Below are 22,774 nucleotides of genomic sequence, written 5' to 3'. Positions count from 1 at the left end.
TTTTTTTTTTTTTTTTTTTTTTTTTTTTATGTGGTACTAGGGATTGAACTCAGGATCTTTACATGGAGCTACACCTCCAGCTTTTTTTTTTTTGTAGTTTGAGACAGGATTTTACTAAGTTGCCCCGGCTGGGTTTGAACTTGAAACTCCCCTGCTTTAAGTTTTGTAACTACCTGAAAGCAATTTTATGTCTTATGAGTTTTAAAGAGTATTGCTAGTAGTTTTGTATGTGTGTGTATGTGTGCATGCTTTTTTTTTCCCCTTTTCTCTCAGAACTTACCTTTAGAAGTATTTATTTAGGGTAGAAATGTAGATAATGGGCTTTATGTTTTGGACATGTCTGACACTGTTCTTTATTGTCCTGTGTGAGAACATCAGTATAGCTGGCTATGGAATTTATGAATCTCAGGTATTTTCTCTACATATTAGAGATTATGATTGTGTGGGTCCTGTCCTTAGGAATTCTATTTACACCCGAATTTCAAAAAGTTCATATTTTATCATTAAAAATAATTATTTTTTATTGTAGCACCACTCAATTTCTGAGAGAGAAGGAATGGAATAAAACAATTATATGCTGGTTGTCAACTCAATACTTATGATTCCATTAGAGAGAAAAACTGTTAGCTTTATTTATCTTAGCAAATTGGAGCTTAAAGAAGTTAAGTTTAACTGGTTTTTTTTTTGTTTTTTGTTTTGGTATCGGGGGGGATTGAACTCGGGTCCTTGCACTTGCAAGGCAGGCCTCCGAACCGCTGAGCTAAATCCCTGGCCCCAAGTTTAACTTTTTTAACCATATAAGCTTGTTTAACCATATAAGTTTACATAAATAGGAGAACCATGACTTTCTATCTAGAAAATTATAAAGAGTTGCACATATCCTGTTTGACTTTATTGTTAATTGGTGTTTTGAAATTGGAAAGCTATGAAATGTATGCTTCATATTTGATCTTAAAAATTCTTTGCCCAGAGAAGACAAATGGTGACACAGCCTAATGGAAAGAGCATTCTTTCCATATATATATATATATATACAATTTCTGTATATATATTGTAATTTCTGTATATCATTTGAAGAAGGGAAACTTGTAAATTGTAAAAATTTTTGGAATTAATTTATCAGTACAACCAACATTTATTTAACCATCGACTCCATCTGATAGCTGTTGCTATACAACAATGAATAAAAAAGCTAAAATTTCCACTTTGGTCATTTTTTTAGCACAGCTGAGAAGAATGAACAGATAATAAAGCAAACACTATACAGTATATTATGTGTCATTGTAGGGGTGCTGTATGGATCTGGTAGGAAACACTGCCCACACTTAAGAATGTTTGAGGAGCGTGGCTAGGAGGAACAACATTTCACTAAGAAATTGGGGACACTTGAAGCACTCAAACTGTGGTGCTTGAACCACCAGGATTGGCATTATCTGGAGCCCCACCTCAGATCTGCTGTATCAGAAACTCTTGGGGTATGGTCAGCAATCTGTGTTTTATAAACTCCTTAGGTGATTCTGATGCAGGAAACCACTGTTGTCTCTGACACTGAATTGGAGATGAGGGAGCACAGCATGTTAAAAGAGTAGAAGCAGAGTTTGAAGTCATCAATAGCTTGAGCTGAGGCAGGTAAGTCCTGACAAGATAGTCGGAGAGCTTAGCACATTTGTAAACCATTGAAGTGCTTTTGGTAGGAAAATAGATGGCTTAATTTTCTCTTTTAGAAATATCACTAGAGAAGAGATTAGAGCTGAGTAGAAGAAGCACTTAGGAAGCCAGCGCAGCAGTAATAGCTATGACTACAAGAATGAAATAAAGTAGATAGGTCAGTTAGATATTTAGATACTTTTCTTGTTCCTAAGACAAAATACCTGGTACCCACCAGTCAAGGAAGAAAGGCTTATTTTGGCTCACATTTTCTAGCTTTCAGTCTATAGTCAGCTGGTTCCAAGTCAGAGTGGCAGAGCACAGAATCATTACAGAAGAAAAATACTTTATGGAAGGGCAGGCAGAAGGCAGCAAAAGCAGCAAGAAGCAGAAATGGCTCACATTCCTTCTCTCTCTTTATATTCCAACCAAGCTATAAATCTGTTGATTGGTAGCACCCACACCCATGGTGGGGCTTCCGTTATAGCTATGGAACTATGCTAATTCCAATCAGTGCACTGATTTAGTACCACACACCTTTAATTCCAGTATCACATGCCCTAAGTCCAGCCAGCTCTGAAAAGCCCACCTAGGAGCATACGAGGCTTTGGGGGGACATCTACATACAAATCATAACAGATCTCAAGAAGTTGACTAGAAGTGAATTTGATAGGTGGATGGGAGTAGAAGCAATACTATGAGAAATTAGAGGGAGATAGACATTAGAGAAGATTTGGCTATGGAGGAGGAAAGGAATCAACACTGACAGGCAAGAAGGATAGCATGAGACTATTGGGGAACTTTCCCCTCTTTTTAAAGATGGCAGAGACTTAATCTTTAATATTGATAAAGTGTGGCATTGGAGGGAGAGGGAAAATGGTGGGGGTAGAAAGGAATGGAAAAGGAAAAGATAAAAAAGGGAAGAAACTGAAGATAGTAGAGAAAGGAAGCAAATAGTAAAAAGGTTCTTGAAATTGTAGGAAGGGAAGAATTCAGAATAGTTGGGTGGCAGAGAGCACAACTTTTCAGACCAAAGGGGAAGGGAAAATGAGAAAGGTAGAGGAAAGGAAAGAAGGGAAAGGAATAAATATGAAAAAAAGGGGAAAAAATGGAAACAAAGTCTTTGTAAATAGGGCCGGGTGGAGGGGTTGAAGGGAGGGCAGAGGAATGGGGAAAAATAAGAGCCAAGATATATCATATAAAGGTACAAACTCCCAATGATGAATGTCATCATATTGTATACCTACAGTGTGCCAATAAATTAATAATAAAAAAGAAGCAATGAAAGAATAGAAAGGGATTAGTGAGCCCATAATTTTTCTTTTAAGTGGGAGGAAAAAAAGAGGGAATTCCAATCTGATGATCTCTGTTTTCCTCTGTTTGCTAGCTGCTGATAGAAAGATGAGAGAAGGGGGCCTAAAAGGTGGAGAATGGTAGATAAGTTAAAAATAATCACTGTGCAGAATATAGATTAATAATTAGGGAGAAAACCAAATTGGCATCAAAGTTCCACTTGAGGAGAGTTATCATGAGTTTATAGTGGGACCAATCTGCAGATATGAGAATTTTCTCTAAGCTCTCTAGAAAGCCTTAGTATGCATGGAATTAACAACAAACTGGATTCAACCAAGACCATTGCTTTGGCAGTAGAGTGAGGCAAAGAAATGAAAAGAAAAACCCTGTGTTCCTTTATTTAAAAGCTCCAAAATTTAAGCAACTCTGAAGGCTGAAGGTTTATCCTATTTCATTTGGTGCCAAAACTCTGAATGAATTGATGAACTGATAGCTTTCCCTTATCAAAGTGGTATATATTTTCACATGTTTTGCTTCACAAATGAATGTGTGTGATTATGGAGTGCTGTCTCTTACTCTGCTGGAGATGTTACATATGAAATACACACTCCATAACTATTGTTAAAACTAGAAAAATTTCTGACATCTGACCCTAATATTTTTAAGAAAAGTCTATGTAAGCAATAAAGAGGTTAAAATGAATTATAAAATCTAAGCTAGAAGAAAAGGAAAGGGGAAGATGGGGAGGATATTCTACTGGGAAAAGCTAGAAGAGTTGAGGATATAGATGTCTTCAAAGTACTGGGAATCGCTGAAAAAAATTGAAGAAATTATAACAAGCAACTAGAATGTTTCAAGTATTTCCAAAGGGAGACGTTTCTGGGTGGTTACAAATTTCAGGGTGGGCCTGTGTGTTTGGGCACCTGGGTTATAATGGAATAGAAAGTCTTCGGAGACGAGGTCAAGAAAATAAAAGGGAAGAAAATTAGATAAATTACTCTAGAGTAATGGCAAGACTCAAGGTGGACTGGAACTTTGCAAGCCAAGTTCTCTGACTTCTAATGGGTGAAGCACTGTGAATAGTATGTGAGACACCCAGGGGTATTGAACAAGATCTTTACTCTTCCCCTGGAATATAATCCCTTTAATGAAAAAAAAATAAAGCCATAAATAGTTATCGAGGGTTTTACACTGTTTTTGTGATGGTTAGTGGTTGGTAAACATTTATGTGCAGTCCATGGAAAGTCAGCAGACTATGATCACAAATAGTGGTTAAAAGCTGTCTTATTTTCTGAGCAACTTATTAGAAACCATGATTTAAAGAAAGATAGAATGTGAAATATTTAAGAAATATGTAAATCTCTCAAACTTAAGGCTTCAGGTAGAGAGATTTATTCTATGCAGTATGTAATTTTTAAAACTTTTTTTTCTGTTGTAGTTTGTATTTTTGTATTCTAATTTTGCTGCTTTTTTTTCAGTACTGGGTATCAAATACAGAGGTGTTCTACCACTGAACTGCATCCTCAGCCCCCATCCCCTATCCTCCTTTATTTTTAGATAGCATCTCACTAAGTTGCTCTGGTGGGACTCAAATTTGAGATCTTCCTTCCTCAGCTTCCCTGAGTGCTTGGATCTGGGTTTACATGTGTGTGCTACTGTGCCTATCTTAATTTTGCTTTAGTAGCCTTATTGACTATATTATTCTATTTAAAACTGCCTCGATCCCTTTTGGCTTCAAGTGAATATAAATAACAAGCAAATATATTCTAATCATTGATGTTAGGAAATAAGCAAACATATTGTAAAGCATTTTCACTTCAAATTCGACATACTTCATATAACCTAAATATATTTCACTTCTTGTAGAGCAGTGTCAAGTATCAACTGCTGTTTGGAGGTTACATTAGTTTCTCCCAAAAGAAAAAAAAATCTCCTCAAGTGTTGATGAGTGCTATTCTGGGGCTGAGGATCTGTGGGGGTAGGCTCTGCTGACCACAGGAATGTTGAGCATCAGATGCTGGCTTTGGCCAAAGAACCTTTGATGGATAATGACCTCCCTGAAATGCTGAGACTGATGGTCCTTGTGGGATCCTGCATCACCAAATGTTGGTCACTGATGGAACATACAACGTGAGAATAGAAATGCAGAATAATACAGCAATGTGACCCTATCTGTAAACCACCTGTGTTTACAGATTCCCCAAGTAACAGGTCAAAATAGACTTCCCTATGGTAAATAGTCCAATTGCAATGTTCTCCAAATTTTGTCTGTCTCATTTATTTTAAGCAACATTTCTGGGCCATGTGGCTTTTCTAGTAGACTTCAGTGACATGCAACCACCAGCTAGAGACCTTGTCATTTATTTAACTCCAACTGTCTTTAATCTTGAGGACTGTGAGAAGCCTTAGGGTTTCAGTATAATCACAGAATGTTTTGCAGAATCAGATTTTCAAAGGTTTTACTTTTGTTTCTTTGGCTGTCTCTACCAGAGAAGTCTTGTCATAATCTGTACATCTTTACATTTGTATTTGTGTGGGTTTTTATATATATATTATATATATATTTTTTTATCACTTTCTTCCTTTCTTTTTTAGTTCACAGCCATGAATGAACCACAGTGCTTTTATAATGAGTCCATCGCCTTCTTTTATAACCGAAGTGGAAAGTATCTTGCTACAGAATGGAACACAGTCAGCAAGCTGGTGATGGGACTTGGAATCACTGTCTGTATCTTCATCATGTTGGCCAACATTATATATATATTTTTTTATCACTTTCTTCCTTTCTTTTTTAGTTCACAGCCATGAATGAACCACAGTGCTTTTATAATGAGTCCATCGCCTTCTTTTATAACCGAAGTGGAAAGTATCTTGCTACAGAATGGAACACAGTCAGCAAGCTGGTGATGGGACTTGGAATCACTGTCTGTATCTTCATCATGTTGGCCAACCTTTTGGTCATGGTGGCTATCTACGTCAATCGTCGCTTTCATTTTCCTATTTATTACTTAATGGCTAACCTGGCTGCTGCAGACTTTTTTGCTGGGTTGGCTTACTTCTACCTAATGTTCAACACAGGACCCAATACTCGGAGACTGACTGTTAGCACATGGCTTCTTCGTCAGGGCCTCATTGACACTAGCCTGACGGCATCTGTGGCCAACTTACTGGCTATTGCAATTGAGAGGCATATTACGGTTTTCCGCATGCAGCTGCACACACGGATGAGCAACCGGCGGGTGGTGGTAGTCATTGTGGTCATCTGGACCATGGCCATTGTCATGGGTGCTATACCCAGTGTGGGCTGGAATTGTATTTGTGACATTGAGAATTGTTCCAACATGGCACCCCTCTATAGTGACTCTTACTTAGTCTTCTGGGCCATTTTCAACTTGGTGACCTTTGTGGTAATGGTGGTTCTTTATGCTCACATCTTTGGCTATGTTCGCCAGAGGACTATGAGAATGTCTCGGCATAGTTCTGGACCCCGGCGGAATCGGGATACCATGATGAGTCTTCTGAAGACTGTGGTCATTGTGCTTGGTAAGTTCTATTTTGCCTATAATTTACTGTATGGATTCCCAATGTCTTAATATAAACTACATTAGTCTATGGTAGTGGTGAACAACAATATGAATATGTATATTTTACAGTTGTATATGCAGGAATTATGAGGGGATGAGGCACCTTTATATTAAATATCTATGGCAAAGCTTGCCAGTCATCCTATAATTGCAGAATGAGCAAAATATTAATCTCAGTTCTATAATATAATGATGATATGAAACATGTCATTGAAGAGTTTGGCTATCTGGTATAGAAATACATACTAGAAGCACTAGCCACTCAATTTCATCTAGCTTTTGAAAGGTTTCCTTAGAGCCTAAATAGTGTAACTTTTGTGTGTGATCTCTATAGTTCAGATTTTCAGATAAAAAGTACTTTTTATAATATGAATATGCTTTCATATATAGTTCTTTTTATTAGCCTATTTCTACTAAGTTATCCTTCAGATTCTATAATTGTTATTATATTATAGCCAAGTTTATCAAGGTTTTGTATAGATTTACTAAACAAAGATTGGAAACAATAATATTTTGTGATAGTAATCTTCATGAAAATTTGTTAGTTCCCTGGTTATGTAGTAGTGATGGGTTGATCTTACAGAAAGAAGAGTTCAAACCTCATCTTACTATAAATTAGTGTATTGACAATCTGTTATTTTAAATTTTGGATTAATGTTTGATTTTTTTTTTAAACAAAGAAGTCTGTCAAAACAACTTTTAAGGGTTGGGGACATAGCTCAATGGTTGAGGACCTTCCTAGCCTGTGTGAGACCCCGGGGTTGATCCAACACCATGAAACAGATAAACAGAGCAAACAAAACTTTTATTGTTTCATCTTTTCCTATAGAAATTCAATGGAAAGTTCCTATACTTTTCTTTGCTCTGTGTAAAGCAGTATTGAAGTAATGTAGCCTTGGATCATGTGACTGCTCTGAAACACTGGGAATTTCATTCATTTTAGTCACTGGAAGGAGGCAGAGCTCTGATTCTCATCAAATAAATTCTCATTCTGGTTGGAGCACTGATCCCATTCTGTTTTGATTTGAGTGAATTATCATGGAGATCATCTCTAGCTACACTGACTCTGACCTCCCTGTGCACCTGAAAGAATGAGAGGTAGTCCCTGGAATTTTTGGCTCAATGAGACCCCTAACTATGGAACATTTAGGTAATAGTCCCATTAGACATCCCATTACCTTAGATGACAGACTGACATCACATATTGGGGAGCTGATTGGAAGTACAAGAATAGTTTCCCTGTAGAATAATTATCAAAAAGACTTTAAGTATCCTGGTGCCACAGGGATAAATTTTCTGTGATATGGGTGAAACACAGTTTACCATAGACACTATTTTTGTATAAAATTACATGACATGAGACATTTTACTTCTACATTGACTCAAAGGTTTATTTGCTGGTGGTCTAAATGTTAATTGATATTTCTCATATGCATATGCTTTTTCTGTCATTGCATTAAGTGCTGCTTATATAGGTCCAGCAAACGATGGCTAACCACCAGCAAACAATGGCTAAATTTGGACTATGAGTCTAGCAAGTTCATGGTTTAGTTTTGAACTTTATGTAATATGTAGTATATCCTGTTCTACAATATTCTTACTGATTCAGGTGAAATTAACTTTTGTGTCTCTTTGAGGCTTTTTTAGTAAGTTGAGATAATTATTTTAAGGTTTTAAAAGGCTATAGTTCTAGTGTGCATCTGTCCTAAATACCTCTTCCCCAGCTCCTAAATTTCATGAATTCCAAACTTGAATATAACAGAAATATTGTTGCCTTCTGAGATTGAAGAGAGCAGAATCCATAAAGACTGAATGTTGTTAACTTCTCCTGGAATTGATAACATTATTTTTATAGCTGCAAAATGGGAAAAGTTTTAGAATATGAAAAACTCGCATCAGGGTGATAGGTACAGAAATTTGATGAGGCAAAGAGGGAAAGTGACTGTAATAGAGGAAGCAGAGACTAAATAAATGGACCATAGCCTTTTTGAGAAAAGCATCAAGAATGGGAGGACAGGTGGGATATTGGAGGAAGGGTGTTGGGAAGGTCAGAATAGAGAACCCACAGTCCTAAACAGTCAGTGCTTATCAAGGTGATGCCAGTGCTATTAAGAAAAAATGGACTCCTCTTCTTGAATTGTGACTATCCCTGTGAAGAAATGAGAATTCAGATCTACCTGCATCTCATTTCGTTGTAAATCTGATTACTGATGGTTTGCTACTTTTTGTTTATACTTTGGTTTGTGCACGTTATTTTTCGAAATCTGATATCCATCTTCTCTGCCAGATTGTCAGGCTGGGATGGCAAAGGCTGTGGGGTCTATTTTCTCTTCATAGTCTATCCAGCTACCTGGCACAAAGGAGCTGTTTGATAAGTAACTGTTGAATGAATGAATGGACGAATGAATGAATGAATGAATGTGGTAACAAAACCAAGTTTCTGAGCCTTCAAAGCTGAAAACCAGAGAAAGCGATGGTGAATTCACTAGGGTGAATGGCTCTTTTTTCAGCTGTGTGGGAGCCATATCTAGCTATACTTGTATTATATTCTCTGTCTTCTAGCCAAAATATATGTCTTGGACAATGACTGGCTAATTTGAGTGGTCAGTAATATATGTTTTAATAAATCTAGGGCTGATTAGCTGTATGTAAATTCTTCAATTTCACTGTAACTATGTCGGAATAACCTCTAGTCTTTGAACCTTTCAGTATTCATGGTCAAGAGAAGTTTTGGTTGGTGCAAAATTGAATTCCTAGGACTCAACTTAAAAATAAAAGTCCCTTTGAGATTTATGGTACCAACATGTAGATGTGCCGCTTTTGAGCAAGTATGGGATCTTGATAATTATTTTTGTCAAACATTTATGCAGCGTTAATCATGTGGCCAGCAAAATCCTACCTTACAAATCAGTATTTGCAAATAACAACCCTCAATAGGTATTGTTATTGATTTCTTGTCCTTATTTTCCAGGGGGTGAAAACTGAGGTACAGAGAGATTAGCTAACTTCTCCATGGCCATAGAGCTAGTAGGTTTAGGAGATAGGATTCAAACTCTGGCACTTGGGTTCTAGAAACAATGTATTTTTCACCTCCATGCTGTACTGCTTCTTTAGAATAAAAACAACTACCGGTTCATGTGGTATTTGTAGTAAAGTCTGAACAGCAGTGTGCTATTAAGTCGAAGCATTGTACTACTAATACCCACTGATACAGCCCAACTCTGTGTGTGCTTTGTATCCATGGGCAAAGAAAGCTTTAAGGCAACATTCCTTTCTTTGTTTCTGATGCCACTTGGGACTCTCATTTCCTCTGTGCTTTTCCATTGTGTGGTGATGGGCACCAGTAGCTGCTTGTTCAAGGTGTGGTTGACTCATTTGTTGTCTCAGCGCGGTCATGTAACCCCTCCTCAAACTTGACTTCTCCCTGTTTGACATTTTACCAAGAATTCCTTTGGAGCCTGTTCCTTGGTTGCAACTGTGGCAGTCCAGATAGTCATCCTTATTTGACCACAGCTGTCTGTAATTGTAAGTCCTTTCCTTTTTGGTACTATTATTTGTGATGATACCTGCTGGGGATAATTTGAGAAGAGAGAAACCAGAATTTGGGAAGAGAAAATCATGATAAAAGTATGGAGATTTTTGCATCTGAGCCCTGGGAGGGACATAAAGTAAATTAAATCCAGGTAGGCCTTTTCTGTTTGGGGAAGAAGGAGACACCGTTTTTCTTGTTTGATCTATCTGCTCTGGAAATGATCACTGCTGAATCCAAATGAGCCTTTTTACCTATATAGTCTGTATCCAAGTCAACAGTAGGCATTACTTTTTGAGTGTTGTTTGTACCTACCACCAAGGAAAGCTGCATTTTCATCCCATTTTGTGTATGTAGCTTCCAGGTTAAGACAGGGTTAAGTCACTTGTCAAAAATCATTCTTTTTGAAAGAGGCAGACCTGGAATTCAACTCTAGGAATGTTTCGGATGCCCTTCTATCACAGGACACTGACCCTCTTATACTTCCCTTTTCAGTTTAGTTCATCAGACATGTCGTTGAGTGCCAATTATGTGCTGGAAGATAAAAAAGATAAGGAAAATTCTTAATAGAGCTTATGTTGTAGTAGAGGAGATCAAGAAGTGCTACAAAGCAATAGGGTCCATGTGCTAGTAGATGTGTGACCCTGAGTGGAACAGAAGGAAGGAAGGGTTTCCTAAAGTGGATTCTTGATGAATATGGAAAAGTTTGTCATTCTGTAACATGGGTGGAGGAGAAGGTAGGTGATAGCATGAACAATCGTTATTACCTTTGAGAAACTGAAAGTAGTCAGGTGTGATTTGCACATAATAGGTCTGCCGGATGGAGTTTTGACTGGAGTGTCTAAGTTTTCCTAGCATACCAAGGAGTATGAGTTTCAGCCTATAGAGACAGGAGATGCTAAAGGGATCTCCAAGATAAATGAACATCAATTCCTTGTAGGTAGGGGAATCATACAGTTAATCACACAAACTGAGATGCTTTCAGCAATGAAACAGACACTAACTGGTTGGGGTTCTAGCACAGTAGCCATAAATCCGGGACTGTTCAGGGCAGCCTGGAAGATATGGTCATCTTCCTGCTTCCTGCTACTGTTTCTGCTTCCTGTTGATAGATAATTTATCTAGGTTCCTTGTAGGTTCTCTTTTGGCTTTTTCAACGCAAAGTTCAACACTGGGCTTCTTCCGTGGTAATGAAGAGTTTTTATTTTTTTGGTACCAGGGATCAAACTCAGGCCCTTGTGCTTGCGAGGCAGGCAGCAGAACCACTGAGCTAAATCCCCGGCCCATGAACAGTTTTTTAAAGGCAAGTGTCTATCCAGATTCAGAATTTCAGAGTGCTAAGGGGTCCTCTGAAAAATCACTTTGACGAGGTCCTTCATCTTAGAAACAGAGAGACTGAAGCACCCAAGTTAATTGAAAAATTTAGTTTTGAGTTAGTTCAGGACCCAAACAAGGATCCAGGCTTCCTGCCTTCCATGGAGGTGCTGTTTTTGTTCCACTCATGCCTCCACCTGACTCAGTGCCATCCACACTCGTCCTCATTTTCTTTCTTGTGAGGATCAACATGTCTTTATGTGGCTAGCCAAGACTAGGTGTAAACATTGTGGCTATAAAGGTAACTGGCTCCCATAACATTGCCTTGAATTTGGCCTCATTATAACCAACTGGTAATTTCTGTAATGAAGCTTCAACAAATATATCTGAGACCGAATTGCTTGTATTATGTGGTTTTTGCACATATTATGTAACATATCACCTTTTTAATAGCAGCATGTTTATTATGTTTATTCATCTTTTTTTCCTATTAAGTTTGTACTTTATAGAGAGAGAAAGAGAGAGAGAGAGAGAGAGAGAGAGAGAGAGTGTGTGTGTGTGTGTGTGTGTGTGTTCTTATATTATGTAACATATCACCTTTTTAATAGCAGCATGTTTATTATGTTTATTCATCTTTTTTTCCTATTAAGTTTGTACTTTATAGAGAGAGAAAGAGAGAGAGAGAGAGAGAGAGAGAGAGAGAGTGTGTGTGTGTGTGTGTGTGTGTGTGTTCTCAACTCTGAGAGTAACTTACTTCACTCTGGCATTATCTGAGTGATTCTGGACAAATTACTTTCTCATTTATTTTTCTGTGCCTTCATCTGTAGTATGTTGTTGGGCAATTTGATTTCTAAGATTATGTAGGATTCTTTTTATTATCCTATAAATAAAACTCTAAGGACAAAAACAATTGTAGATCACCATATAGGTAATTTCTTGGGGGAAATTTAAAAACAAGACTGGAACAAAATCAAAAGACAATTATTCCTTTCTGTAAGAGTAGTGTGTGTCACCTTCTCTAATTTACTTTTAGATACACTATTTCCCATGGGAAGGGTGCATTTATGAAGGATTATCTCAAAGAAGTGAACACTGGGGAGTTACTTTTCTATGGAGAGCTGCGTGGCAGAAAGGGTAGGCAAGCCGGTTGGTCTTGCTACTAGGGGAAGGGAGTGGACACAGAGTCCCTTATTCCCTGGCCACAGGTGACCAAACTACACATCCTGTTGCTCTGAAAAGGAATTACAGCTACCCCAAGTCTGCCCAGGCCCCAGTGGCATCTCTGTGAGGGACTCTTTAAGGAAAAACCTGAGCAAACCTTCATGAGAGCCTCGATTGTTTGGTACTGTGGGTGGTGTCAGGAGAGACACCCTGAAGCTGTTCCACAGTGCTGCCCAGACCCCAAACCCTGAGCGCAGGTCAAGAGAGAAAACAGCTTTCAAATGCCAGCTCTTTATACCCTTTTGTTGCTCATGTCTATTCAAATATTTTTACTCAGAAGAAACTTTTAAACAGAAACAAAACCCTCCAAACACACACACACACACACACACACACACACACAAATTTAACAAAGTTCCTTTTCAGGCATGGGCAGAGAAGCCAGGATGTGGAGCTCTTTCTTATTTTAGATCTGCCGAGAGTGATTCAGACTTGTCTAGCTGAGACTCTAACGTTGCAGAGTTATTTGTCCTGTCATTTCAGTGAACGAATGATGCAAAGATGCCTTGATTGTGATGATGACTGAGAATCACTATTGCTGTCAAGAGCTCAGATTTAGAATAAAACAGGCTGGTTTGAATGTGTGCCCCTCACTTTCTAGCTATATAACCCTGAAGAAATGGCTTAGCTTCTCTGAGCCTCAGTTTCAGAATTAACAAAATGAAGACAGTAGGGCATTTTCATCAAGTGGTTATGGCCATTAGATGAACTGATTCATGTAGAATACAGAATTCAGTGTCTCACGGAGAACTCTCACTAAGTGGAAATAAGTGTTGTCTATATTGTTGGGTTCTTTCCACATGAACATCTCTCCCTGTTTTCCTTTTCCTTTTGCAGACACACATTTATACCTACAGACACACCAAATTCACTGTTTATAAAATTAACGCCCTTCGTTCTGTGATACAATATAAAAGTACCAGAGTGTTTTAGCAGCCAGCTCTAATAGTGTGATGTAAATTTTATTCTGAATGACCTTTGCTTTTTTAAACATACAATTCTAAAAGTTTTTTATTTTTCCCTTTTTCCATTAGTATGTTTTTGTGTTGGAAAATGGTAATACACATATTACATCTTGATTGTTTTTATCTTCCCTTCCCCTCTTTCTTCCTCCTGTCTCCCCCTACTCCCAGATCCCCTTCCCATGCATCTGTGCTACACCCTTACCTATTCCTTGTTGGTTGAGCTTCAACTCTAGATATGAAAATTCCTTTTAACAAACATCACAGAAATGGCAATTTTATCTTTTAACTTCCCAGAGATAGTTACAGTGTCAACAATTAAAATGAATTTTAGAAGTCAATATCTACTAGGAAATCATCAGCTTTTTCCAATGGATCTTCAATACTTAAAGTGCAGCTATCAGCCCAGAAAGGCCCTCTTCTCTTTCTTGTTGATCAGCAATGAGGGGTGATGTCTGGAATATTTGGAAAACTTGGCAGGTAGGTGGGATCATGAGACTGTGTTGCTCTTCTCAAGCTGGTTCCACCTTCAGTGTGACCACCTCGGAACCCTTTAGTCTAGGTTCAACCCCGTGCACCTAAGAAGAAACATATTTAACTCTTTCTAAACTTCCACTGCCACTACATGACTCTTTTTGGAGAATTCCTATGGACATTTCATCGTGGCACATCATATTTTCTCAGCAACCAGAACAGGTTCAGTGCATAGCAAGCTCTTGAAACTTGTTGAATGGCTAAATGAAAAACATCATTTCTTTTCAGATTGGAAGTTTTACAGAGTAATTACATAAAAATATACCTACGTAACCTTAAATTTGATGTGATATAACAGTCGCATTCAAGAGATACTTATCAAATGATATAATTGATAGTGTGAAATAGGAAGAAAATTGCTAAAGGGGAAGTGGGAAGGGAAGGGGAAAGGAAACAAGGGAAAGAAAAAATGTGAAAAAAGGAAAAACTGGAAACAAAATCTTTGTTTTCAAGAGTGAAGCGGGTGAAGGGAGGGCAGGGGTATGGGGAAAAATGAGAACCAAGACATATCATGTAAAGGCACAAGATCCCAACGATAAATGTAACTGTTCTGTTTGCTTTAAATGCACCAATAAACTTAACAGGGGAAAAAAAAGAGATACTTGTCATAAGTGGTTATAATAAAGCAGTTTCACATCCTTCCTGTCATGGACATTTTTAAAGCTAAGTTTCAGTGAGAGATTGTTAATAATAGTTTATTATGTCAACAAATATGTATTGAATATCTTTGAGGGTCTTCTTTTTTTTTTTTGGTACTGGGAATCGAACTTGGGTCCTTGGGCTTGCAAAGCAGGTGGCAGCAGCACTGAGCTAAATCCCTGGCCCAGGAAGTCTCATTTTAGTAGATGAGGACAAATAATTTAAATAAAAACAAAACAATATAGTAAATAAGCATAACATAATAAAATATGCAAGGCACTATAAGCAATATCCAGAAAAGGCTTAAAGATGAAAGTGGGATTGGAATTACATCTTACACAAGGTGTGGGGTTTGCCAAGTGAACCCAGGCAGACGTATTAGTCTATTCTTCTTTTTACAGTGACTGAATGAAATTTTTTATCACTTTACTTAAATTGTAATTATGTTACTTATTTATATATGACATCCCTTCATTAGGCATGCAAATCTCATGTAAAATCCTGGGAGTTGGTGAGAATTTTTCATAATTATCAGATAATAATTTGCTTATAATTTTGCCTGTATTTTATACTAGTATAATACATTCATTTTTGAATTGATCAAAGGTAATGGATTGACACAAAATTTAACTGGATGTCTTGTATTTTATCCAGCAACCCTGAAGTGTACATATAGACACACAGACACACACACACACACACACACACGTACACACACCAGAGCATTGTCTGGGCAGTAAAGCCTTTTGAATGGCAATCAACCCTATATAATATAGATTTCATTCTTTATGGTGTAAGCTTTCATATTTATCCTGGAGATTTAAGTACTCAGAGATTTCTCTTATTTACTATTTCTGGCTTATCTATGAGTTATTCAGAGATAAAGAGAGCATTATATCCAATCTGTAGAATCTTATATTTGTGTCCCAGAAATGATGTTTGCCTATGACTAAGTAATGTTGTATACCTATCTGTCAACACTGAATTATTTTCTTCTTTCATGTATACTTTGTCATGCTCTTTGAAAAAAGCATTTTAATGAAAATTTTTCCATGTAAGCAAAAGATTTTTTTTCTTGTGTTTGTACTTTTGATATTTTTCCCCCTCTAAGATCTGAACTTCAGCCTTGGTGCCTCTGAGAAGCTACTTTTCATCAGTGTATTTTAGTGAAGATGATAGTGTCTAGACTGAATGTGGTCACGGCTTTACATAAACCCAGGCGGGTCTCCTCTACCAATAGAGGACTTCTTATAATGATCCAAAGCAAATATGAAGTTCTAATAGGGTGACATAGCAATAACAGGGTCTTTCTGAAGAAGTGGGATTTAATCTGGCATTGAGAGACTGGAAATTCATGGCTTCACCTATTTATCCTGCCCAAATAGACTTTTATTGACACAAAGAACACTGCATTTTAAGTAGGGTTTTCCATGAGTTCATTCTAAATGGGCATTTCTGCACTTCAGAAAGCTTCTCTTTATGTGACAGGCGTGAATTCATTCACTAGAGTTATTTTCCTTTCTCTTGGGAGAGAGAAGATGGCTGTGTAGGAGCCTAGCCTTAAAGGACCTGCAGAAGAGGCTGGTGAAGCAAAGTCCACAGACTTTTTGTAGCCAGCAAGTGATTCACCATTTTATATTAAAGGCAGGGTTTGCTTTGCTAACCTTGCTGAGCATGTGGTGCACAACACTGCTTTTTGTATACTGGCCCAGTTCCAAAGAGAAAGCCATGCTATAAACTGAGGAGTTGCAATCAGTGAGTTTCTGAACAAAACAAGAGAAGCTGTATTTAGACATCCTTTAAAAAGAGGGCCTGTGTGTGTGTGTGTGTGTGTGTGTGTGTGCGTGCATGTATGAGTGTAATGATCAAATGGTCAAATAAACAAAAGCTGTAGAGATTAGAGAAATAGCTTTATTTAATTTGGCAAATTCTCATGGTTTGAGGGAGAAGTGAAGATGTTTTAATCAAAAACACTTTCTACGACATGTATTTTAAAGTATTTCCAACTATCAGTATATGAGAACAATTTTCTTAGAGGGAGGAAAATGATATAGAAACCAAATTTGATTAGTCAGATTAACTGTATGAATGTATAGTAATACATTAATATAGCAAAGTAATCAGATTAATATAACTTTATAATGGAATTTTGTAGTATTTTCCTCCAGTCTGAATTAGTTCTACCACTACTAAAGCAAGAAGTTGGCCACTCAAGAATTCATAAATTTAAAAAATATTAAAATTAGAAATAGGAACAGAAAATACATTTCCACTTGCATGCATTGAGTAGTCTATAGTATATTACACACACAATAAATGATTTATTGCTATTGTATTTACATTATATATCATCCACTAGTAATTACTGATTTATAACTTTAGTAATAATGTGTGTAACTTTGTTGTTATGTAGCTAATTGAGATCATGGGGTATTTTGATTAGACTTTGAGGATATATTTGTACTATATTTATAAATAGGATATTTGAATTCGAATAATAGTAACATTGATCTCTGTAGAGAAGGTATATTTGTTGAAATTTATATTTGTCTACTCTAATCCTTTCAACAATTTAATGTACAGCACTGTTAAAATATCTTTAGCTTTCTACATTTTTCTCATTTAATCTAACTGAAGTTTTCATAAATATTAAGTCATTCTGTAGAAATTATGTACAGAAGACTTAATATTTGATCAGAATTTTTAACCACAGATTGTGACTACTAAACCAGAAACTCCTTTTATTTTTCATCTTATGTATCCTTTTCCTTGCCCTTATTCAGTAACTAAACTTTATAAAAATATTTTATTCTTCTTTTATATTTTAGTATATAATAAATCTTTTTTACTTGTAGTTTGACTGCTTTCAGTTGTATTTTTTTTTTTTATGTTTTGTTTTGTTTTGAGACAGGGTCTCACTATGTGGTTGAGACTGAACTGGAACTCATTATGTAGCCCAGGCTGGTCTCGAACTCACAGTGATCATCCTGCCTCAGCCTCCCAAGTGCTGGGATCACAAGCATGTGTCACCATGCCCAGCTAATTCAGTTGTATTTTAAATGTAAAAGTTAAACAGTTTTAACTTTTCCTGGGACAGTATAGTATTTTTAGTTTTCAGAGTTTCTAAAACATGATGATGGTCAACATTTTATCAGGACTCTGAATTTGTCCCAAAATGGGATATAATTTTGAACAAGAAGCTTACTCTCTCTGAATTTCTGTCCCCTCGCCTGCCAAATATAGAAAATACTTTTATAAAGATTGTATGTGGTAATGAATGTGAAAGTCCTTTTTATAGAAAGTGCTGTAAAAATGTAAGCTATGAATGCTTTTACAGCTGCCGCTTATATAGAGCAATGACCTAAATGAAAAACAAACAAAAAAATGTTTGGAATGCTAAGTGAGAAATGTGATGTCAAAGTGTGCATTGCCTGCATTTGAACTCCAGATTTGTTGCTGGTCAGTGTGACTCCGGGCAGTCCACTTAACCTTTATGAAAGTGTCTTTATCTGTGCCATTAGGGCTGCACTACGTCATTGTGTCTCCAAGTGCGGTCGAAGGACCACCTGCATCTGAATCACCTGGCAGGCTTGTTCAACAGGGTGGAGTGTTGGACCTCAGCCCAGACCTGCTGTAGAAGAATCTTTGCGTTGGCATCGAGCATTAATACCTTAGGCACTTCAGCATGACAGTACTGTGATTCTCTGGCTTTGATTTAAATTACCTGACATTCAGCTAGTCCTTGCTCAGTTTTATTTTATTTATTCTTTATTGGAACATGTTTATAGTACACAGTGATTATACTCACCTAGGGTAGTTGATACATGTATATAACATACCTTAATTTTTTTTTTATGCTCTTGCTCTTACCCATCTCTTGGATTCCTTTTCTATTTTTATTTTCTCTGTACATGTTTGTATACATAACAATCATGTTCCTTGCAGGGACTTTGTACGTTTACACAACACATCACAGTTCCTTTTCTTTTTTATTTCATTTCCCTCCCCTCCCATCCCCCTCCCTCTGTCCCTAGGCTCCTTTCCCATATGCTAAAGATCTATCATGCTATTGCCTGTTGTTTTTTATTTTGCTCTTTATTTATATTTTGAGTTCTCATGGAAGAAACTGTGTGATATTTAAGCTTATGTATCTGATTAATTTTACTTAATGTCATAGTCTCAAGGTACATTTTTTTTCCTAAAATGGACTCAAATTTATCCTTCTTTATGGCAGGGCAATACTCTATTTTAAGTACCATGTTTTCTTTCTCCATACACCTAGTAATGGGCATTTAGGCTAAGTCTTAAAGATTTAACTATTGTGAACTGTGATGCTACAAACATGGGTATGCACAGGCATATATCACTGTAATAGGGTGTTTTTAACTCTTTTGGGAAGATATCTAGAAGGAGAATAGTTGGGTCCAATGGACTTTCTGGTTTCAGGTTTTGAGGAATCTCCATACTGATTTCCATAGTGATTGTACTAGTTTACATCCCACCAACAATGAAGAAAGGTTCTTTTTTCTCTTATGGCCATTCTTTCTGAAGTGAGATGGAATCTCAGTGTTGCTTCAGTTTGGATTTCTTGATTGGCCGGCAGGCAATATTGAACATTTTTCATATATTTATAGGTCATTTGTACTTCTTCTGAGAAGTGTCTGTTTATTCAGTTCCCTTTTTTTGATTGGGTCTTATTTTGAGAGCCTAATGTTTTCAGGTTTTTTATACTTTCTAGATATGAATCCATTGGCAGAGGAATATCTGACAGAAACATTCCCATTCTGTAGGTTGTCCCTTCATTCTGTTGATTGTATCCTTTGCTGTTCAGAAGTTTTAAAGTTTGATATGATCTCATTTATTGATTCTTGGTATTATTTCTTATGCAATTGGTGCACTTTTCAGAAAGTCTTGTTTGTGCTTATGTCTTCAAGAGTTTTACCTGTTTTGTCTTCCAGCACACTGTTTCTGTTTTAATAGTAAGATCTTTGATCCATTTTGATTTTAGTCCATAATGAGAGATATGGATCTAGGTTCAATTTTCTACATGTGAATAGTCCATTTCCCCAGCACCATTTTTTTTTTTTTTGTATCAGGGATCAAACTCAGGTTCTTGCACTTGTGAGGTAGGTGGCAGAACCTCAGAGCTAAATCCCTGGCTCCTCCGGCACCATTATTGAAGAGGCTGTCTTTCTCGCATTGACAGTCTGCCTGATATTGGCTTATTCTGCATTTTATTATTTTACATTTTTATTTATTCTCCCATCCCCAAGTCCATATCTCTATGTAATAGTATAGCCTTTAAGCTTTGTTAGTCTTTAGATAGTTAACTCTGTATAATTACAGAGTTGAATTTTTTTTTTTACATTAGTGGAGGTATAGCTGTCAAATTCAGTTCATACTTGCTCTATGTCAATATCTGGGTTGTCTTATTGTTTATACTATAATTATGGATTTGTTTTTCATGGTTAAGGGTGGCAGAGCATGTGTCCTTATCCACCTGAGCTCAAACCCCAGTCTCTTTTCAGCCCATCCTCTGTCAGTGGCTGCCTTTCACCTAGTCACTGTGGGAATGTTACTCTGGGAAACATGAAGTGAAGCCATCACATAGCTATTCTGAGTACCAGATTCAAACATTCAACCGTTTCCCAGAATGACAACCAATGTTGTACTGTTCGGCAAGATGGTGGACACCTGACTGTGATCCCTCTCTGGCTGTTGCCTGCTGTGTGGAAGGACTCCCTTAAGAGCAAAACCCATCCTGTCCTTGCAGATTGCAACTGTTGGCCCAGCCCACTGCTTCTCTCTCCTTGCTTCTACAGAGTCACACTCCCTCCCCTGTGAGAAATTCACAGAGCCGGGAAGAAATTCCACATTGTTGCATTCCTTCCTGTCTATTGTGGTCTATTTCAATTTCCCGATAGCTTTTAATTTTCCTATGAGTTCCTTCCCTATTGCTAGGGATTTGCTTCTCTCTCTCTCTCTCTCTCTCTCTCTCTCTCTCTCTGTCTCTCTTCTATTTTTCTTCCCCATATTATTTTCCAGGGTCTGAATTCCCAATCTTGGAGAGGCTTAATTGCTGCCATTTACCACTGCTCCGTTTTTCTCTCTCTATCTTTGTCCATTTTAAACTTTATTTTTGGGGGCCGGGGATTTAGCTCAGCGTTTTGGTGGCCTGCCTTGCAAGTGCAAAGACCCGAGTTCAATCCCTGGTACCGCCCCCCCCACCAAAAAAAACTGTGTTTTTTATTTTTTCTACTGAAAATGACACACATTTTGCCCTATTTAAGCAATGTGTGAATACTTGTCATTGTCCCATGCATAGGTCTTTGCATACCTGCTTTGCAGAAAAGGATGAGAAGAGAAATAGAAAAAAAATGTGAAAATCCAAAATAACTAAGACAGCTTGGCTTTGGAAGACTTTGCCATCAATAAAAATCAGTATTTCTACACTAAGTAGATTTTTTTTTCCCCAAAATATTTGAAACGTCTTCATTAGTTCTATCACTTTAGGAAAATTTGTCACCTATAACTTAATGACTGAAACTAAAACTGAAGTACACACTTTCAGGAATTATAGCACACTTTAAGAACACTTCATGCGGGCATGTGATTCTAAGAGAAACATTATATTCCCAAGAAAAGTGATAGAAGAATATGTTTATTTTTGTCTTAACTTGGCAACGGTTGCATGCATCTACATAAAGACCTTTGTAGAAAATTGAGGCCATATAAGGAATACCTTTCCCCTTTTCATTTTCTTTCTGAGTCAGAGCAGCATGATCTAAAGAGTTTGGGATTTGGACTCACATGTACTTGGGTTAAAAATCTTAATTGTGCTGACATAATAGCTGTGTGATGTTAAGCAGTATATTTCATCTTTCCGAGTTTCTATTCCTCATCTGTAACTGAGGAGAGCACTTCTCCCGAATGAGAAGGTTGTCAAAAGTCAGTCAGAAACTTCTGAGTGCTTAGCAAACTGCCTGGAATGTGCTGGCATGAACATGACCATCTTCTACCTTCCCTCCACCTCACATATGGAAATTACTACCTGCTACAATGAACAGCTGGGAGTGTCTTCCCGGGATCGTCATTTCTCGGGACCATCTATCTTCTTTTATAGCCCTATGTGATAATGACTAACATTTTCCCACTCTCTGTGAACCAAAGATTCTACCGATATGGAAATTCAGCCTGTTAATCTGTTCATTCATCCATCAGTTCAACTTTTAATCATTCATTCAAGCAACAAATGTAGAATCCTAGCAATTTGATGCTAGGATGAAACTATCAGGACTATGGTATTCATACCCTCTTCCAAAGCCAGGCTTTAGTGACAATGATAAGTATCTTTTCAGCATCTATGAACACTTATTAGATGAAAGGAACAATCTGATCCACCAGAAGCTAGACTATTTTCACATAGATGGTTTATTATATATGTGTGTATACTGGCATGTGTGTGTATAAAATGTATTTATGATATATAAAAATAGTATCTTTACATTGATGGACTATTATTTATGTATATAAGCAGATGCATACAGTGTAAGAAAGGACCACCTACTAGAACAGGCTCTGAGCCTTTGGTCCCATAAAAGAAACTACAGCTGTATATAAAGCAGTTCAATTCAATTGATACTGTATTATGTGGAGAGAAAATAAATAGTGAAACATAAAATGCCTCCTCATTTACAAGCATGAGTAAACTCTGAGGCAGAATGAGAATAAGTCTGTGCCAGGTATAATTATGAAGTAAATACGGCCCTGCCCTCCTAAAGCCTGCAGTCTGGTAGGAAAGGTGACACGTCACATGTAGATAAACAGTTATGTGAAAACCAAGAGATGGAAAAAGCAGCACTAAACAAGTACAGATAAAAGGCATGAGAATCTAGAGGAGATGGAATATAGCTACGGTAAGAAATTAGGAAAGTTTTCTATAAATGAGTTTCATGACGTGGGTGTTGACATACAGGTGATGTTTGGGGAAAAGGGTATTCTATGAGATCTAATTTATGCCTTTAAATACTGAATCCTTTTAAAATAATACT

The 22,774-nt window shown here is 37.2% G+C and overlaps 1 protein-coding gene across 8 annotated transcripts in view; it reads left to right on the top strand.

The window, feature by feature from the left end:
- The window catches only part of Lpar1 (lysophosphatidic acid receptor 1), a 128,700-nt gene that overhangs the window by 68,009 nt on the left and 37,917 nt on the right, over window positions 1–22,774 (top strand). For 7 of the 8 annotated variants that reach the window (XM_010639314.3, XM_010639315.2, XM_010639317.3 and 4 more), the window contains exons 3-4: window positions 5,536–5,691; window positions 5,892–6,483. In XM_010639314.3, the coding sequence (XP_010637616.1) occupies window positions 5,536–5,691; window positions 5,892–6,483 (748 nt within the window). Of the gene's footprint in view, window positions 1–5,535; window positions 5,692–5,739; window positions 6,484–22,774 lie in introns of those variants that run through there. The other variant, XM_010639328.1, reaches the window with a different exon arrangement.

This window comes from Fukomys damarensis, unplaced genomic scaffold (genome assembly GCF_012274545.1).
Source record: "Fukomys damarensis isolate Sample0158 unplaced genomic scaffold, DMR_v1.0_HiC HiC_scaffold_36, whole genome shotgun sequence".
Taxonomy (NCBI): Eukaryota; Metazoa; Chordata; class Mammalia; order Rodentia; family Bathyergidae; genus Fukomys; species Fukomys damarensis.
This window is presented reverse-complemented; position numbering and strand designations above follow the sequence as displayed.